Consider the following 20,920-nt stretch of genomic DNA (forward strand, 5'->3'; position numbering starts at 1 on the left):
TTGCATTACAAAACAAACACCTACGAAAATGTAAATACTATATTGAGAGCATATTGGTCTCAGTTATATTGAAAACAGTTCTTGTATGTTTTAATGATCAACATTCAGAGACATTGAAAACTTACAATTGGTTTGCAACATGCAATTAGTGACTTGAGACTGGATTTAGACTGGTCCCTAACGAGATAAAAACAGCTTCACATCTCTCACAAGCACACACATTCTTAAATTACATCCATAGGCGAGTCATATCACTTCACTTGGTGTGATTGGGATTCAGGAAATTGGAGTAAAAGGCAGTAATTTGTCAGTGAAGTCTGTTATATAGCGTAAATGTCTGGAGGATAAAAGTTTAAAATGCTCCACTTTGCAACGCCCACAAATGTTTGGGGGGAAGGGGCGGGGGGGGGGGGTACGAGGGCGAATAAATCTGATTGGCTACACAGAAGATGACGCACCCCACAAACGTGCCCGCCTCCCTCCCTCCTCCTCCTTTATTTCCCGCGGTAGCAGCGTTGCGCTGCTGTTTGCTTGTAAACATGGCTACTGCTGGAGCAGCTGGAGATGACCTGAGGAAAGAGCTCACTTGTGCAATTTGTTTGGATTTCTTCAAAGACCCCGTTATACTGAAATGCGGACACAATTTCTGTCGGTTTTGTATTTGTATGCACTGGGATGAAAATGGCGGAGACTACGGGTACCAGTGCCCTCAATGCCGCACGGTGAGTTCATGCACGGCATCTGTGTTTTCTACTTTTGTGTTTTTCCTTTTCCCCAAAATGTATGCCATGGCACATTTGCGACGGTATTACATCGAAGCGTTTGTAGGTGAATAACAGGAGCAGGATGAGGGGTTGTCTTTGAAAAATAACGTGGGTTTGCTACGCAGTGCATTTTGTGTGGCAACGGTCACTATGATAGCTGCTTTTGCTGTCATGAGCTGAAGCAAAATTATCAGCTGGTAAGTTTGCCAAGACTAATTAACTGCATCTTTGTTTTGGCTACCAGGAAGAAAGTATCATACATGCTCTTAATATTTCTGGCTGTCGGCTAGGCCGGTATCTGCGTCTTTTTTTTATTATTATTATTTGCTGTATTTGTTCTCGCAGGTTTTCAACAAGAGGAGCTTCACTAAAAATTACCTGGTGCAGAACCTAGTGGCCAAACTGGACGATTTGGACTGTCTGGGTTCTTGTCCTGCGCCCTCTAAGCCCGCTAAAGTGGATGGAAAGTGTGAGCAACATGGTGAAGAGCTGAAACTCTACTGCCAGACTGATAAGAGGCCCATCTGTGTTGTCTGCAGGGAATCAAGAGCACACAGGTTGGTTGTATTCTTACTTTTTAATATTTGGAAATAATGTATCTGTAGGACTAGAAAAAGGATGAATCCTTGAGAGATTCATCACTGGCAGCTGCTTATTTAGCACGACAAGACTGGTATTAGTCCACTTGTGCTCAGGTAAAGGTGCTATTGTAGTCCTCGCCGGTCTAAATGAATCTGTGCAAGTATGTTAGAGCTGCAACAGTTGGTTGATATTTACTATTACTATTTTGGGAAGTGAGAAGATTTCAGGGAGGGTTGAGAAGGAAAGCACCATGGACAAAAAAGTAACTTGGTTGTTGCAGATTGAAAAGTGGAAAATACTAAGGCCTCAAAAGTGGAGGTTTGTAGGTATTTTAACTTTAATGAAAAATATGCATGGTTGATTTCAGTTAAATTTACTGTAATATGACTCCAACCCACTTAAATGTATTTTGTTCAGTTATCCGTCTCCTGCTTTTCAAGGTTGTGCGCAAGAAAAACATGCATTCCATTCAATTTGCAGTCAGCCATCTGGGCTATCTGTGATTGGATCAAGAGACTGGTAAAGATAAACATGCATCCGAACAGTAGTGTCATCTTCCAAAGCCGAAGACTTTTGATGACATTGCACAGATTTGCACGTTTTATTTTTACATTTGCGCAGAACAAAAGGTCACACGGGCCATGTTTACTTGCACCCTTTCAACAATAATAGAAATGAGACATGCAAGCTCAAGAGTTTCTGAAGGATGTACCTCAGCTCTTTAAAAAAGAAAAAGTATTCTGTGAACTGTCTGACCACAAACAGTCCTCTGGATCGATGATTTTACTCGTGGGTCTCCATTTTGTTTATATTGTGCACAAAAGGACACTCTTGCATGATGTCCGCGATTCACATCCTGTTTCGCTGTTGTCTTTTTTTCAGAAGAGGTGTGTTTTTAGTTTGCGGCGGAAGATGTGCAGAGTTTTGCCGTCCTGATGTCGTTGGTGAGCTCATTCCACCATTTAGGAGCCTTTGCATCTGCTTTTGTCTGGTAATACTGAGTTGGTTGTAGGTCACAAGATAAGGAGTTGTCAATTAGATGTGGAAAGTAAAGCAAAAGAAAGCACTTGAGCCACTTGATGAGAAACTTTCCAGGAGTCATTTGCAAATAAGAGTAAAACAAAAGAAACCGTCTGGAGCCACTTGATGAGAAACTTTCTTCAATTAAACAGAGATAAAACAGAAGTAATTGTTTTTGGGGCCAAAGATGAACGATTGAAAGTCAGCGCTCAGCTTCAATCACTGATGTTAAAAACCACAAACCGAGCCAGACATCTAGGTGTAGTTATGGATTCAGACCTCAATCTGAACAGCCATATCAAGACAATTACAAAATCAGCCTACTATCACCTGAAGAATATATCAAGGATTAGAGGACTTATGTCTCAACAGGATTTGGAAAAACTTGTCCATGCATTTGTTAGGTTCAGAACTATAACATAGCGCTGATAGGATAAGAATCAAACCCACAGTCAGACAAAAACAAGGCTTGGACCCAAATCTGAGTTTTACTTGCAGCAAGGGAAGTCCGTGCAGGGTCTTAGAGTTGTAAGCTCTTCACCTGGCATCAGCCAACTCCAACACAGACTTTGCTCCTTTTATTGTATACATGGGGTTATAAAACAGCATGTGATCTCTTTGCATCCTATATGGGTATGTTTGCTTTTAACCTATGTGTGTGCTAAACTAGATAAACGAGTTCCTCCTCCCCCGAGGGGCCATATACTGCAAGAGAGGAACTCGTGGAATGTGCATGCAGTATGAGACATTTCATCTCAAGTTTTATGCATAGACTAACGGAAACTTTACACACACAACAGTAACTTAATTTACACACTGTAAATGAGTTACTATTTTTCCTAACAGCATTCATCTTCAGTGGACTCGACTACTGTAACGGTGTGTTCACGGGTCTCTCTAAAAAAGATCAATCAGACAGCTGCAGCTGATTCAGAACGCTGCAGCTCGAGTCCTCACTAAGACTAAGAAAGTGGATCACATCACTCCAGTTCTGAAGTCTTTGCACTGGCTTCCTGTCCAACAAAGAATTGACTTTAAAATCCTGCTGTTGGTTTATAAAGCACTGAATGGTTTAGGGCCAAAATACATTTGTGATCTGCTGCGACCTTATGAACCATCCCGACCCCTCAGGTCGTCTGGGACGGGTCTCCTATCTGTTCCCAGAGTCAGAACTAAACATGGAGAAGCAGCGTTCAGTTTTTCTGCTCCACATATCTGGAACAAACTCCCAGAAAGCTGCAGTTCTGCTGAGACTCGCAGCTGCTTCAAATCAAGATGGAAGACTTTTCTGTTTGCTGCTGCCTTTAATTGAACCAGACTCAAGGATGTTGATCAATTTCCTGCATTTCTGCATTTTATGACTGTATTTTATTTCTTAGACTGCACTGCAACTTTCATTCTATTTTTAGCTTGTTTAATGTTTTAATCACTGTTTTTAATGTTTCGATCAATGTTCTTAATTGTTTTTAAATTTCCTTTTCCTTTGCCTGATGTTTTGATGATTTTCATTGTTTTACGTGAAGCACTTTGAATTGCCTTGTTGTTGAAATGTGCTACACAAATAAACTTTCCTTGCCTTATAAGAAAAACTCCACACAGCATATCGAGTGTTTTGAGATGGTGTGAAAATGTATTTTCTATAATTGCCTGCCTATATTGTGTTACTGTCATTTCAGACACCATGAGGTGGCACCAGTGCCAGAAGTTGTAAATGACATGAAAGTAAGTCTAAATATGGCAATATACTTATATTGTTTGGTGGTTGGTTCTTCCTGTACATTTAGCAAAAAGAGCAGAGCTATTTTGAGCTTTGCCCCACATTTTATTTACTGCATGTAGAATATGATCAGTGTTAATATCCTGTGTTTTCCTGCCTGTGTGCACGCGTTTCATGAATATTTCTTTCAGATGGAGTTGAAACTGAGGCTAATGGAGCTCAACTGGCAGAAGTCTCTGTGTGTGAACGTTATAACAGCTGATGAGCGCACAAAAAGTGAAGTGAGGGTAAGAATGGAGTATAATTTTTTTTTTAATTTTTTTTTTTTGATCCCTAACCGACAGTGTATGTTTGGCTAAAGTGGTTTCTCAAGATGACATATTCAACACAGAATGTTAAGTCATACAAAGCAGTAAAGTGTTTATCACTGAACATAAACATTATAGGCACTTCACATCATGAAATCTGTCATCCCAAAGTGGCGGTCTCATTATACACATACGGTTTCTCTCTCCTATTGAGCCAGAACAACGGATAAATGGCAGTATGCATTTAGTTTGGGTGCATTGCCCAGCCGACTCTGGAAGTTTCTCTGGTCAGAGTTTATCTTTTTTATTTTTTTGAGCCCCTGCTGCACTGTTAGCAAGTGCAAAAGTTATTATTTTAGCATGTTTTAGGACTATATTCAGTACTTTTTCCACTACCAGGCAACAAACGGTACCACAGGTCTCTGTTTATAGTTTGTGATTTCTCTAATCGGTATTTATTCATTTCCCAACTCGGAAATGTGACACTGTTTATGGACAATTTGACCTTTTAAATGTTGATGGAGAAAAATCCCTGTGTTCAATGTATTTGACATTTTCTACGTGCGAAAAGATGCCTCACGCAAAAGAACTCTCTACTGACAACAATCTCTTTCTCACCGAATGTGCTGATCTACTGGATACGGTGACCTACTCGCTGTAAACAAAATGAGAACGTTCCAGGGAGTCTCTTCCCCCGTACGAAGGATTTTAGACTCTCCTGAAGATTAGCAGAAGTGCAGTTCTCACGGGGGGGAGAGAGTAGACATAAAGACACAGAGACGAGAGGTTGTTGTTCACTACTCAGCGGAGCTTTATTGGAGTGATGCTCGTGAACCCAAATGCATTTGTTGAAATCAACGGTTGCCTTCGTTGTACCCGAGACACCGGCTTTGCGTCACAATAATTGACCTGACAAAATGTCATGTGACGACACCGTAATCCTCCAAACCTCTGTCCCCCAGCTGAAGAAGCAGAGACTCAAGGAGAAGATTGAAGCGGATGTTGGTGCCTTGGTCCAGTTCTTGCTCGACGAGAGAGACTCCCTGCTCGAGAGCCTGGATGCTGAGGAAGTGGCCACCATGGCCGTCATCGATGACAACTTGAAGATTGTGGAGTCGGAGGCAGCAGCTGTGGACAAAGCGATCGCTGATGTCCACAGTACCATCACTGGGAAAACTAACTTTGAGGTCAGTGGAACAAATCGCCTGTCTAATAAACAGGTTTAACTCTTTAAGCTCACCATGCCACTGCTCGAGCTGTGTGATATTATGCCAAAACTGAACTGAATCGTATTGTTGAAAAGGCAGATGGGAACATATTGGGAGGGGCACGTCTTTCCTGCTCTACATTGGTGTGAACCATGATATGAAACTTGTTGCCGTGTTGATTAACACCACCACCGACAGTGTGTGAACAAAGTTCTCTTTGACTCTGGGATTGACATCAAACTATATTCCTTTTTTGTTCCAACAGAGCCTGACGGAGACATTCAATGAGTAAGTAGCTCACAGTTCTTTATAAAAAAAAAAAAGAAAAAATTACTTTCAGTAAAAACCGTTTCCATAATTTATTCCATGTTTCTTCCCCCAGAGTGATTCACTACAAGCCTTTCACATCGCTCGAGCCAGTTAATTGTCCGACTGAGTTCACGGACTTCTCGGGGCCTCTTCAGCTCATCATGTGGAAGAAGATGATGCACGTGCTGCACACCAGTGAGTTTAGAAGCGTGCGCTTAAGAACGCACTTGAAATTGTTGCTAGTTGAAGTGTAAGACTGACAATGTACATGAAGGTTATTTAAATCTACTTATCCTAATTAAGATGACAAAGAGCAGCGTAGTGGTTCAGTTGTTCTCACCGCTGCTGGTCGGCTGGGATTTCCTGTGCATTTAAAAGTTGCTCTACAGAAACCAATTAGTTGCATTAAACTGAGAGATTTGTAAATTCACACTTGATATTTCGGACCATGTTGTAAGCATGCTTTACTTTCATTTAAAGCAATGCAGCATTTACCTTTGTTCTGTGTGCAATAGAACCCATCTAGATAGATAGTTACTTTATTAATCCCACAAGGGGACTTTTTTTTTCTCACTACAGCAGCATTATAGGTACAGGAAAGCAATAAAACAACAGTAAAATATTAAATATAAAAATGCACATTATATACAATAAATAGAATAAAATAAAATGGAATAATTAAATTAAGACTAACTAAACAATAGTGCAAAGATTAGACAACCAATGGTCTAATCGTAATATTTCAAGACCATACGAAAGAAGACAAAAGTAGCTGAAGAGAATTGTATCTCTAATCTATATTTGTTTCAGCATAGTGATATTTGAAATATATTGTCATTGCAAACAGCAATTATTGTTGCAGTGTTTGGAAGGTCACATCAAGCATGTTGTGCAACACGTAATACACGTCATGTAGTATGCAGCGCACTGTATGCTTTGAATGTACAATTTGAATACACCTGTTGGTTATAATAGAATTCATGGAACTGTAGAAGCAAACCAAAGACAAGGATTTGCTTTTAAACATAATCACACAACACTTAACTGGACGAATAATTGTACTTGGAGGTAGAATTGACAAAGTTGGCTGGACAGCCTGCTTGAACGCCAACTGCAGTGCAAATCTGCCAGTTTTCTTCTTTCCCGATGCGCTGCCAGCTTCAGCTCCATGTAACGGCGTACTAATCCCTCACCTGTCTCTTTTCTGCGTAGTGCCTCAGAACCTCACCTTAGACCCGGACACCGCTCACCTGAACCTGCTTATCTCGGACTTCGACACCAAAGTGGAGGAGGGACGCATTCGCAACCAGGAGCCCGACCTGCCGGCCCGCTTTACGCGCTTCTGCGGTGTCCTTGCCACGGCCCAGTACGCCAGCGGCCAGCACTACTGGGAGGTGGACGTGAGGGACAAAGGTGTGTGGTACCTGGGAGTCACCACCGAGGGCAGCAACAGGAAGGGCTTCGTCAGCCTCACGCCCTCGGCGGGATACTGGAGCCTGTGTCTGCAGGACCGTCTTTACGCCAACGGGGAGGACGGGCGCGTTCTGGTTGCCGACTACTGGAACTCCCCTCGCGTTGGCGTGTACCTGGACTACGACAATGGGCGTCTCAGCTTCTACGACGCCGTCACAATGAAGACACTGTACATGTTTGACACGTGCTTTGAGGAGCCCGTCTGCCCTTTCTTCAGCCCAGGGAAGAATGATCCCGGCAGCAGGCTGCAAATATGCCACTATTATTGAGAGAGATGCCGACGTGTGATTCAATTTATTTGTAGAAGAGTTAACGCCATGAGTGTTTTGCCCTTTGGCAAGGCTTCATGTCCTTTATGGCTGGAGTGGCGGGGTGATGTTGCCCCTCGGAGCCATGTTCTGTATGCATTTGAGCTGTTACTTGTTGGTCTTACTGGTTTTAGAAAATAAGGTTTACATTGAATAAGAAGTACCGGGTGCCTTGTCTTGGCATTTTTCAACTTCGACACACACTGTAGGCTTTTCCCCCTGACAGCTGTGGCCGGGGGTTTGGAGAGGTGCTGCGCTGTCTATATCACTGTGTCCTCTGGGCTGCAGATGCGTCAGATGCTCCTGTTGATTTAAGCATTTACAGCTCGTATCCTAGTGACAACCACTATGCCATAATACTGATTAACTCATTGGTTCTAAGTTTCGGCAGGGTCATTATTGCAGAGGCCTTGTTGGATTAGAACTCGAAGGATATTTGACACCGTTGTTATCACATTGATTGTTGTTGACGGGTTAGGATTAACTCATTACTTTGAGACGACAGAAAAGTCAGTTTGGCTTACTTGTAATGACATTTCAGCTCCCAGACGATGATTAGACTTCCAGCAATGAATGGTTGGAGCTTGTTTTTTGACAATTTTATCACAAAACTTTAAAAAAAACAAAAAACAACAAAAAACCCTCTTCCTTTATTGTTTTAATTCAATACATTGACACTTTTGGACTGTTGCAAGTTCCTCTCTTTATTGCACCAAGTCACATTTTGTAGTTTATTTTTTCTGATAGTCAAACCATGAAGTCGTGCCATTTTGCTCTGTTGGAGATACTTTGAAAGGAGAAACATGTATGTCTGATTAAGACCAGCAAACACTTGGAAATATTGTAAAGGAAAATTATAAACCTTTACAGGCATGTCTCAAAATTTGCTGTGGCTTTATGGGTGAAATTGTAGATGTTTTACTTTAAGACATTCCATCAACAACAGTAAGTTTGACACAGCAACAGCTTGATGGACTCGACTGAAATGAACCTATGGATGGCTGACTGAAAGTTTAACCACATCTTAATGCTTTTTATTTTGTGTGGTTGGTTGTTTGTTTTTACAAATTACTAGCTATAATTTGTCAGTTATTCTTTTAACTAATCCTGCTTTAGAGTATTAATTACTAGTTGAGTCGGTGCTGTAAGTTGATCCTGACATTTTTGGGTCGACTTATCTGACTCGGTCCAGTGTCTTTTATTTTTTTTTTGGTTTGTTTTTTTTGGCTCTGTTAAAGTTGATTTTATTTAAGTTTTGAATGCATCTTCATGGGTATTTAGTTTTTTGGGAGGGTGGGGGGGGGGGGGGGGTTTCAAGACTTGTGCAGTTGTATACGAGTGGGATGTTCAGTGGGTTGTACAATTACTTTATTTTTCTTCTCTTTGATCTTATTGAGGAGCACAGCTCAAAGACATGGAGGCGTGATTGGCGATGCTTGAGACTGGCCATTCCTCCAGCCGATCTCAGGTTGCTCCGTTTTCTGTTTATTTTCTGACATTGAAGGTCGTCTAATGTTGGGACTGAGAAACTCTGTGGTCTTAACTTTGTGTGTTTACTGATAAATGTTTTGTCTAAGACTGTTATCTGTATAGATATACATGCTTTTTATTGCTGAATTTCATTCATGTATTTAGCTTAGCAGTTTTTGGGTTGTGTCTTGGTGACTTGCAAAAAAAAAAAAAAAAACAATCTTTTAAATCCGTTTCTACCCCCATTACCTGCCATAAATGTACTTTGTGTTTCTCAGACTTAATGAGATTAAAACGGGGAAAACAAAATTGTGATGTTCTTTTTTTTTTTTGTGACGTTTCATTTCTACTTCAGTCTATACGGCTGTTTATATGCTACTAAAACGACACATTATATTTACATTTACAGGAACATTGCATGTATTCCTGTCCTGGAATTACAGTCCAGTTTGTGTTCCCACAGTGGCTGAATGAGTCGTTTCTGATGTCGGGTCACCGGCAGATGACCTGGCATGTTGGAACAATTTCAATATAACTTTTAGAAAAGACACTTGTGTTTTTTTGCCACTTCGCATTATAATATTGAACTTGTTCTACAGTTTCTCTCTCACACTCAGACTAGTTAATTCACTGTCTGCAAGTTGCTCTGATTTTGACGTGTACAAGTTGTTTGTGGAGGCCTTGCGCCATTAACCCGTCATAAATCTGAAAGGAGCCGACTCTTTGCAGCGGCTGCACTGCTACTTGAGAAAAAAAAGCTCGTCAAGCAGCCTGTTGCTTCCCGTTTTCCTAACCTCATCTCTGCTGTTCTGGTCCAACATCCTTATTTAACTCCAGGAGACGGTTTAGTGTTGCTGATTCAGTTTTGCAAGAACATTTAAAGAGGAGGTGCGAAAACGGTCTTCTCCATTTCCTCCTCTTGCTTTGGTGATGACTCAGAAGTGACTTTTTTTTCTTCCCCGTGTCCTTGTAGAGACGTGGGTTTAATGATGGGCTGTATAAATGACCATGCAATGTGATACAAATGCTTTACTGTGAATCAGACACCCTACTTACGAATAGACCGCAAGGCATTGCTGTTCAGAGTAAGTTGCCTTAAGCTAGTTTATATTGTCTGAACCTTTTATTCCATCTGTCCTCCATTTCAAAGCTTTTTTTTTACTATTTCAGTTTAAAGCTAGTCATAAAAACATGATCAGGAAGCAAAATTTGATTGTAAATGATAAATCACCTTATTAGGTCAATTGAAATTATTTTGGTGAGTTCAGCCACTTGGCCTGGCACAACGCAAAGTATGACTTTTTTTCATATTTTAAACGACTTTTTTGTCATGTTTTGGACGACACATTATAATATGACTTTTTCATATTTATAGCATGTAATCTGAGACATTTGGCACAGTGGTGCAGTGGTTAGAACACTTGCCTCATGGTTACGAGTTCATGGGTTCAATTCCCACTTGAGACATGCATGTCAGTTCAGAAAAAGTCATACTATTGGATGTTGTACAAATACTTAATACAAAGTTATTTGGTATAGCGTCCAAAATGTGCACAGCAGTTGTACCATCAGTGGCCCAGTGTTTAGCGCTTTCGCCTCATAGTTGGCAATCAAGGATTCAAGTCATGGATATAGTCAGTTTTTTTGTTTGTTTTTTCCATATTTCAGACATGCTATATATAGTATGACTTTTTTTTCATATCTCGGACATGCTATAGTATGACTTTTTTTCATACTTTTAACAAAACAATATAATATGACTTTTTTTCATATTTGTATATATTCGGAAGCTATGCCATAGTATGACTTTTTTCACATTTTGGACAACATGCTATATTATGACTTTTTTTTCATAAATTTGGACGACATGCTACAATATGACATTTTTGACATTTCGGTTGATGTGCTATAGTGCAACTTTTTTGCATATTTTAGACGACATTCTATAGTATGACTATTTCTTCATATTTTTGACAACATGTTATAGTGTGACTTTTTTTCGGACGTGGTATCCCCTCAAAATATGAAAAAACAGTCAAATGAGTCATAAAACGCATAAGGGTCCGAAAAGGATGAAACCTCCAAAAAAACATTAAGAAAAAAAAAATAAAACATGTTTTTATGTCCAAAAAACATCATACTTATAGCATGTCTTCCAAAATATGAAAAAAAAGTCATACTAAAGCATGTCTAAAATGTGGGGGAAAAAGTCATACTATAGAATGTCAAATGAGACATAAAACACATAAATGGGTACACTTAAATAATAATAAAAAAAGATCGCTTCGCCAACACTACCAGTACTCTTTTCTCTCATTTGATTTTGTCTTCTCACCATCTCCTCCGTTTTGGAACAACCGCCGCCGTTGTGGACACACCTGTATTCCCGGGCTGCTTCTTTGACAGTATCCTCATTTATATAACAATAATCCGACACATTGTGGGCTATTATCGGGTCCGTCACAAGTGGAATATCTTCCTCCTCGCCATCCTCCGACTAACTTTCACCTTCACGATTTGCACTATCATCCGCTGAGTCTGCAAGGAGGTGGTGCCGCTGACAGACCCAGCTCCCCCGTCACCTCCCGGCACGGTGAAATATTGCGAAATGAGCTCGGTCCAATCCCTGCTGGGGATCACGATCCTCCTCCGTCAACCACAGCTGTCAAACGTTGCTGTCATTCAGCCTCGTCAATGAACAGGTGTTTCCGTCCTCACATAATGTTGAAGTGAATTTATAACCGTCCTATCGTTTGAATTTTGAATTAATGATGACGTCGTTTTAAAGCACATAAAAACCCAAAAGTGCCCAAATTAAATTTTTCATGAAATAACGTGTTTTTAAAACCAACCCAAAAAAAAAACAAATGCAAAAATGTATTATAAAAAAATGTCTTAAGACCTAAATTCATAATATCACGAAAGATAAAATATCACTAAATAAAAATTCCCAATCAGTCAATTAACTGTTGAACATGAGTGGTTAATCTCCTTTATAAGGTAGAAAACTCCTATACTGGCAAGAAAATAAATGGACACTTGATTTCTAATCTGGCAAAAAAGATAAATGTCCAAAAAGACTAAATATACTGTATTATTCCCAATAAATGCATTATTTGAACTTAACTGTAATACAAAACAGACGATTGCAGTTGATAGTGTCATTGTTTAATTTACAATCATACGTTTTCCATGATTACATAAATGCAGTGGTTACTTCTTGTAAGTCTGGCCTCTTGTAGTATACAGTTGTACACACAATTGCTGACACTGTTTCATTTATATGTGCTTCAGTTATTCCACACAGATATGTTTGTGACAGTTAAAGGTGATGCGTAGACATAAAAAAATAAAACCGTAGCAACACAATTAACGGAGGAGGGAACCTCATCTGTCGTTAGAGAGTTTTCCAATAAATGGGAAATGCAGATGGAGCGAATTAGTTCGCTGAGTAATCAGTTACTGGGGACAATTTTCATAAAATACAGGGGTAAAAAGAAAATGTTCTGTGTCGCTGCATATTAGCTGGTAGTGTGTTTTTATAGGAGTCACACACACACACCAAAAAAAAACAACATAAAAATACTGAGCTACCGAGCAAATGAAACAAATACTGGAAAACCCATGTTAAAAGGTGCTTGTCAGCTACAACAAGAATATGATTGTAATATACAGTACACTTTCCGATTATGTTAAATGAACTATACATAGAGGCATATATTACTCTTGCAAACTATATAACTTTTATAATATTTGTATTTTGTGCAATGTTCAACAACAACTTACGACAATATGTTTTGGCAGAAGGAGAGGTTACTGAATGTGAGCTCGTTGTGGAAGAGGCAAAGGAGAGAAGAGCTTTCAGTGCTACGAGTTAACACGTACAACGATGTTTGGCAAACAGGAGACAGTTCAAATGCACCAATTAGAAAAATAATTTGTAGAACAAATTATGTAGAAAAGAAAATTCAAAATAAATTAAGTCCTTTGAAAAAATAAGATACAGCAAATAATGTTACAACTTAGTTCCACTGATGTTTCAGTCATTCTGTTGGCTACGACTTGGCATGACCTTGATTCCATTTAAGTGCTGGAATAAGTAGGCTATATAGTGGAAAAACATGGACACCAAATCCGTATATACACCTAAATATGCATATGTACAACTACATCAGGTTGTAGGTATGAAGAGACAAAAGTGCAAGAACTAGAAGGGTCAGATGTAAGAAATTTGTTTTGGTTTTTAGAAGAGAAAGATCAACTTGAAGGATTCAGACATTGAAGCAGAGCTGGTTCAGTGTCTTGTTCACTGTTGTGCTTCCTGATGCTCGTCTTTAGGTGCCAAAACAAAACTTGCATATAGGTCAACTCATCTCATGACTGAAAGGAAAGGGAAAAATCGATCCATGTGCGGGGGATATTGTGAGAATGAGCAATAAGAAAGGTTTCCTTTTAAACAGCATATTCCTGGATGTTCTGCCGCGTAGTAAAGATCAAAAATTGTAAGGCAGTGACAACAAGGTAATTTGGCACGCACACTGACATGCAACAGTGTTCAAGGAGAAGGCCTGAGCATTGTTACTTCAGCCGCAAAGCATCATGTTCTCATCAGGGAACAGCTTGGAAACGTGTGCTTCTGTGTCTCAGTTTGGTTGCTGGTTACTGGGAGCGTTGCTTCTTTGCATTGCCCAAAAAAAAAATTGCTGTGTATATCCAATTTAGGACTGGCAAGCTGTCTACTGGTGAAGTTACACTTGGAGAAATAGAGCTGAAATGCTTAGTGTCAGAGGTTAACTTGCAGTTCATTTTTCCCCTCTGGGGATTTGGTTAACAGCAGTAGTTTAAAGTTTAAGAACATTTTAAGGTAAACGAAACAAGAACGATAAGATTGGGACATATCTAATTACAGGATGACTTATTCCTGAGTAAAATTGTATTTTCTTTTAACCTTTATTTCACCAAGTTTGTTTGAAGTGAAGGGACATCGTGCCATATTTTTGGGGATAGCTAGCCTTTTTTATCTTTAAAAACATTGTAGTCACACAATTTGGCTGTTTTTGGGTTGTTTGATACGAATACCTTTTTGTCTTAAACTCTGGATATTAGAAACTTCTAAGATATATACAGACAAAATTAACAAGGAGTGAATTTGTGAACATGGGGCCTCTGTAAAATGTGCAGGCACGTTGCAGCTCTATGTCTACAAGCACTATGTGACATCACCGTTTTGCTATGCAGGGCTTGGTGATGTGGGTGACGTCTTCCCTCAGTCTACTGCAGATATCTGTAAACTTTGAAGCAGTGATTGCCGGAGTCTGCAACAGCCACGTTTCCATCTGAGGTGAGGGCGAGGCCCTGGGGGCCGTACAGTGGATCTGCTGAGGTGTTAATGTAGGACAGGAAGGACCCTGTGCTGTCAAACACCTGACACAGAAAAACACACGGGTTTAGAGTTGTCAATGTTGATGTTACAACAAACTATAGCGTTAGCATTAAAGACTACGTAAATACTTAAATCTGCAGAGAAATTAGGTTTCAAGTCCTAATGTTGTGATTTTAATAGCCGGCTGAACAAAGCGTGCCTCACCTGTATTCTGCTGTTACCCCAGTCGGCTACGATGATGTTTCCGTTGGCGTCTACTGCCACACCAGTGGGCGCATTGAACTGCCCATTGCCTTCACCATGGGAACCAAATTTGAACAAGAACTCCCCATCGGCACTGTACACCTGGAACAGGAAGTCGGTGCGTTTTGTGTACAATCTCCCTGTCAAACTGAATCACTAAAAAAAAAACTAAGAGTTTCAGCTTCACAGATAATTCCTCTTTTGTCCTACCTTCACAGAGTGATTGTGAAAATCTGTCACGATAATTTCATTCTTGTTGTTCACTGCAACAAAGTGCGGACCTGGATGAAGAGAGAGAGAAGCAGAACGTTGTGAAATTTGCTATAGTTGGAAGAGAAACTGCTGCTTGTAGTTTGGAGTTTCCTTTAATGTTACTCGACAGTTTAAACACAAATTTCAAGCTGCAATTTATAAAATCTAGTTTAATCAGTTAGACAACTTTTCTGATTTGACTTGTGTAGTTTGCTGGCATTCTCATGTTCATGCATTTTTTTTTCCCAGAAATTTAAATCGGTTCCAAAAGGTTGTAGACTCTGAGATTCAATACCATTCCTAGTCTAAAATGTTAGTGGCTACTGTCAAATCAAAGGATTTTTTTTTTTTTGTCATCTCAGCCTTTAGTGATTGTTTACATAAAATGCATCCTGGGTAGTTATTTTTGTGAAATTTATTGGCTGGGTAATCCATGACTGAGCTCTATAGTTACTCACACTAATCATCGGTTAGTTTCACACTGGAATGAGAGAAGTGAAAATCATTCACACTGATCTTTTTTTCATAGCGCTTTTACACCAAAACCACAATTCACATGACAAAATGTTCACGACTGTAATTATTAAAGCGGTATGTACTCTGATCGTTATTATACAGGCACAGCTTGATCAAACAATTTTTCAACAACCGGGAGTTCTCAGGAGGTCAGACACATGATCAGGGAATTGGGTTAGACAAGAGGGCACTGCACTGTGGGATTAAGGTTGCAGCAAGCCACACTTAGTACTTACTGAAAACTGAGCCAGATTTATTAATGTTTGGACCAAGTTTTTCTGAATTGGAAAACAGAAGGAAGAACAGAAAGAAAGAAAAAAAAAAAAATTGTTTGTCAGAGATGAAGATCAGCAAAGAAGAAAATAGAGTAGGGTGGTCAGCACAGGCGCAGTTTATGGGGGAACAGAGGGGGCACTTCATCGCTTGTCGTGATGCCGAATACATATATACCGGCTTGCATTTTTAAACAGAGTGGAACATGCAATGTTATGCATTGATCTATTTTTTTTAGAAATACAATGAGAGTAAAAACATACAGTCAGTGTCTGCCTATCTCTTGTGGATGTTCTTTGTGCTGTTTAAAACTACACCTGGATTAATCAGGGTGTTTACAATGAGTACTTTTTCTTAATATCAATCCGAAACAATAAAGAAGTACAAGCTGGAACATGTTGCATAGCTCTTTCAAAAATATAGTAGCCACATGATATTTTGTGTCATCATATATTTAGCTAAATATGCAAAATATAATGACAAATTTGCTCTAAAAGTTGACAAGACTGCATGTTTGTATGCTCCCTGACAGTATTAAAAGTCCCGTCCTCCTCCTCACCTGCAAACTGCCTGTCGGACGTCCCCCTGCCTCCAAACTTAGTCACAAGCTTCCCATTGGATTGAAAGATGAAGACACAGCAGGCCTTGTTGTCCACAGTGATGATGTGTCCATTCTTATCCACAGCCACACCCTTAGGACCCATGAGCCGGCCTGCCCCGATTTTATTCTGTGACAGAGGAAGGCAGAGCGGATTTTGGTGGGGAACAAAAGATGTGAAACATTTCGAGAGTATTCCCGAACCATGTTTGTTTGTGTTGGCAATTTTTTAATCTCCCGCAAAAAAAAAGGAGGCTAATGTTAGAGCAGTAATATAAAACGTTAAAGAAACCCCAATGAAAACTTATTTTCCAGTAAACATCATACATGGAAAAACCCATAAATAAGGTACTTATTGTAGTGCTGTTAAGCCAATACAAGGTCTGAGATCTTACCTTAAACTTGCCGTCAGAGGAGAAGATGCTGACCCATCGATTGTCATAGTCGGCCACCACAATGTCACCGTTCATGTCCACAGTGACACCTGTTGGTCTTTGCAGCTGTCCTGGAGAACGACCTCTGACCCCAAAGCGCATCTTGAACTGGCCGTCATTGGAGAACACCTGTAATCAAGTCCATCAAAGAACTTGTTTTTAGTGTAATATATCCTCACAGAACTACTAGTATCCTGCTATTCTGCGTGACCACAGTATGATACATGGTTGCACTAACTTACAAGCACTCTCCGCTCTGTGTCTATCTCACCTGTATGCACTGGTTATTGCTGTCAGCCACAACCACTCTGCCGTTACTCGAGGCTGAGATTCCTTGCAGATTTGTGAACTCTCCTTTCTCTCTGCCCCGGGAACCTGACAGGAAATGAATTACACACTCGGTAAATGTGCCTTTTGATATTTTCACCGTAGCCTTAATGTGTTTGATGTATTTTCCTTAAAGGCCCATAGCATTGGTTTTGGACTAAGAAATGTTTGAGCTGTGTATTGATGCTGATCATTTTACAAAACATAGCATACATTGTTTTTATTGATTCCCTACCTTCCGGGCAAATGGAGGTTTTTGATCGATGAAAGTACAGTTAAAAAATGAACTTGCACAAACTTGAAAGACTTGCTTGAGCCGGGAAATTCATCACAGTGAGAATTAAATTATACATTACGTTTGCATGGCAGTGACCCTCTCAAAACCTGAGAGTCAACATTTTTGATGCAGAAGTCACAAATTTACATTATCCTTTTTCACAATGTCCATGACACAAACAGGCTACAAACAACAACATGGTCAACTATATACGAAGGAGATGTATGCAGTGCAAATACTGGAAAAATGTTTTTAACATAAAACTGCACATTTTGTAGTGGCCTTTTATCATGACCAGTCCAAGGCACCCTGTGCAATAATCATGCTGTTTAATCAACATCTTCAGCAAAAGTGAAGATCTCACTTACGTGTATTTTAAGACATTTGTGAAGAAAATCTGAGGCAAATAAACCTTTTGTGTACATAGAAAAAAAAGTCTTAGATCTTTTACTAAACTCATGGAAAAATGAGAGCAATAAAAAAAAAACTGTTGCATTGATATTTTGTTGAGTCTAGTTTGTAGTGCTGCTATAGATTCCTGCTTGATTTGTGGTATGGTATTATATTAGTAAGTCTACATGGTCATCTGTCTTACCCACTCTGTAGATGAGCTCATCCTCAATGGGGTTTTCCTTTTTCTTGGTGGTGCTGTACATGCTGGAAGGCCGTCGCACTGCTTTCTGCCGTATGTGGCCCCCCGTCCCGCTTGGGGACTTCACCCTCCTCTTCACGTCGTCCGGTGACTGCGGAACATCTGACGGCTTGACTGCCCGCAGGCGGAACGGGCTGCCGCGTATCGGCTGTCCGTACAGCAACAGAGCGAATGAGTACTCTCCCTCGGAACGTAACGTGTAGCCCACCTCATACGTTCCGTTCTTATTGTCCGTTATCTCTGTCTCTGCAGCCCGGCTCCCGTCAGCAGACGTTATCTCTGCTTTTAAAACAGCATTTCCTGTCCGCACCAAATCCCCGTCCTGCAGATAGGGTTCGCAGAATCAATTTTAGAACAACAACAAAGAGATCTCTGGTTGTTCAGGCAACATGTACAAGGTGTCAGTCTCTGGGGCAGCTCTTTTCACAGATTTGTTATGATAATATTAATAAATGCCCTGGTGACCAGAGTAGCAGCCATAAAAAAAAAAAAAAGAAGAAGAAGAAAAAAAAAGAGTTTTTGCAAAAGAACAACTGACAAATGCACAAATGTGAATCTTAATGAAAAGCTCAATGGAAATATCCACACAAGTTACTAAAGCAAATTTAAAAACTCTACAAATGCAGCTAATGATGAAATGATAGTGAAGCTAAATAACTTTAAAAAATAGTACTTTGTCTTTTGTTGTCACGGTGATGGTGTGATGCTGCCCTGTTGCTGCGTGGCGGAGGCCCTCTCCCGTGGCAACGGAGGTGTGAGCCACAGCTGCTGTGGTGAGGAGAACACCCAGGTTCTGGATGGAGCGCCGCAGACCTTCAGTCTCCACCTGGAGCAGACAACACGAAGGATATAGAGTATTTTCCAATGCGGGATCCCTTACTGCTTTCTGAATTTTTATTTTCATTGCTGGCTTCGTGTGATTTATGGGACATATAACTAATAATACAAGTCAAACATCTGTCAAGCTACAGAAATTTTTTTTATGGACAGAGTTGGTAGAGAATAGAATCAAACGGAGTGAAGGTTGGACTTAAAGACGTTATAACACCAGAAATACAATAAGCTAATGTTGTTCTGTATCTGCAGTAAGTAACGAACACAACTTGAAGTTCAAGACTTTTTTTTACATCTTCATTCTTCAGCAATTGATCTCAAGTAGTGACTACGAGTTTAAAATCCACACATTTTTGGAGAAAATATGAAAAACGAATCTCACTTCTGAGATCACATCCATGAAAAGGTCAAAACAAGACAAACAAACTAACAAAAACTGTGCCTCAGATAGTCTGCCCCTCTCAGGATTTAGTCCTCAGACCGGAGCTACGGATTGAAGCGCTGCTTAAAATCGCATAATATGGCAGAATGGAAATATCAGTCAGACCATCATGAAAGCAGAGGAACAGTTTAAATCAGTCAATACCTGACAGTCCAGATGTGCATTCTGATGTGGTTTATCTGGGAAGTCATGTCTGGCCAGAGCTGTTACTCGCTCACTCATCTGCTTCTGAACCAGCAGCACCTATACATGCAGGAGACAAAGGCTTTCTTCAGTCTCTTAACCCTCGTGTTGTCCTTGGGTCAAAATGACCTGCAGCTGTGTTCAACCAATTTCTATTTTATTTTCATATTTTTGGGGATCATTGGTGACAAGGAGGCTGTGAGGGTTTCTTTAAAGAATGATGACCAATGATCCCAAAAAAATATAAAAATATAGAAATAAGATAGAACTTGGTTGAACACAGCTGCGGGTCATTTTGACCCAAGGACAACACGAGGGTTAATAGAAAAATATTCAATTAGTGAAGAGCAAACATCCTGCTACACCACTACATCAGGTTTGGTAGCTGATTCCCCACATGAATTGCAATTGAATTGTGCGTTGCTTGCGACTAAATATCAGAATTTGCCAGCCCACCTCAGTAGCACTGCCGTGGCTCAGAGCCTGCTCCGTGAAGCTGCAACTGCTCTGGATGTGCTCCTTCCCCTGGAGGAGAGATGAAAGCTGGGCTTGTAGGACCTGTGCACAGGTAAGTGGAGGAAGTGGGGACACAAAAGAGCAAAAAAAGTCACAAGACCAAATGAGGGAGAGCAGTTAAATACATACAAAAAAAAAAGAGGGAAATGTTGAGGAAGAAAGGAGTAAAACAAGCAAGAATCTTTTATTAATTCAGCAGGCTGATGTTTACAGGAAAATAGCAATGTGACCGAACACATTCAGCCCTTATTTGTGGTGTTTGTGAGTTTTACAATGAGTGTGTTAAACATAGACTGCAGGTCTGGTGCAAAGAGGCACCTGAGCAAAAAGATTCAAGTGCATGCGGGTGAGTGCATGATATGTAAATGTGTGAAACGACCGACCTTCTGCTTGGTGCTGCAGATGTTCTCCAGGTCTGTGATGAGGGCCGTCTTGCGCTGATGCAACGCCCGTTCCAGCTCTTCAAACGTACTGGTGATCTCTGCGACCGCCTCGTTCTTCCGTTCGTTCAGCTGTCGAGAGATCTCACTTACCAGCTCAATGGCCACTGTTAGCTGAGGGAGTCTAAAAAATTATTTAAAAAGGGAAATATTCAAAACATTGCATAACTGAAATTTAAAAAAAACAACATACATACATACATACGAGCATACACTAAATCCCAACTAAAGTTTAAATTCAAATTAAATCTGATGTGAGCTACTAGCACTCAGAATCAATGAAAATGTTTGACTTAACATACTAGGCACAGCATCACCTATGATCTGGGTCGAATGCTGAAGTTTCTGAACACCCAATGTGACAAAAAAATCTCCTGAAATCGTTACCAAG

The 20,920-nt window shown here is 40.2% G+C and overlaps 2 protein-coding genes across 7 annotated transcripts in view; one reads left to right on the forward strand and one right to left on the reverse strand.

Moving 5' to 3' along the window:
• The first annotated feature begins 483 nt into the window (after positions 1-483).
• Positions 484-8,976, forward strand: trim47 (tripartite motif containing 47). The gene is made up of 8 exons (XM_069146296.1): positions 484-722; positions 1,110-1,321; positions 4,043-4,088; positions 4,275-4,370; positions 5,354-5,578; positions 5,865-5,887; positions 5,982-6,103; positions 7,121-8,976. The coding sequence occupies exons 1-8, from the start codon at positions 540-542 to the stop codon at positions 7,648-7,650; spliced, it is 1,437 nt and encodes a 478-aa protein (XP_069002397.1). The 5' UTR covers positions 484-539; the 3' UTR covers positions 7,651-8,976.
• Positions 8,977-12,311: 3,335 nt separating this feature from the next.
• Positions 12,312-20,920, reverse strand: part of trim3b (tripartite motif containing 3b) — a 30,425-nt gene continuing 21,816 nt past the window's right edge. For 5 of the 6 annotated variants that reach the window (XM_069146298.1, XM_069146299.1, XM_069146297.1 and 2 more), the window contains 12 exons: positions 20,473-20,653; positions 20,030-20,131; positions 19,535-19,633; positions 18,788-18,940; positions 18,058-18,436; positions 17,130-17,233; positions 16,820-16,987; positions 16,386-16,554; positions 15,790-15,831; positions 14,996-15,066; positions 14,747-14,887; positions 12,312-14,583 (listed from right to left, as the gene is read on the reverse strand). In XM_069146298.1, the coding sequence (XP_069002399.1) occupies positions 14,431-14,583; positions 14,747-14,887; positions 14,996-15,066; positions 15,790-15,831; positions 16,386-16,554; positions 16,820-16,987; positions 17,130-17,233; positions 18,058-18,436; positions 18,788-18,940; positions 19,535-19,633; positions 20,030-20,131; positions 20,473-20,653 (1,762 nt within the window). In that variant the 3' untranslated portion in view covers positions 12,312-14,430. The remainder of the gene's footprint in view (positions 14,584-14,746; positions 14,888-14,995; positions 15,067-15,789; positions 15,832-16,385; positions 16,555-16,819; positions 16,988-17,129; positions 17,234-18,057; positions 18,437-18,787; positions 18,941-19,534; positions 19,634-20,029; positions 20,132-20,472; positions 20,654-20,920) is intronic. The other variant, XM_069146302.1, reaches the window with a different exon arrangement.

This window comes from Embiotoca jacksoni, unplaced genomic scaffold, assembly GCF_022577435.1.
Source record: "Embiotoca jacksoni isolate LCO1_2020_lvr unplaced genomic scaffold, fEmbJac1.0.p SCAF_13, whole genome shotgun sequence".
NCBI lineage: Eukaryota > Metazoa > Chordata > Actinopteri > Embiotocidae > Embiotoca > Embiotoca jacksoni.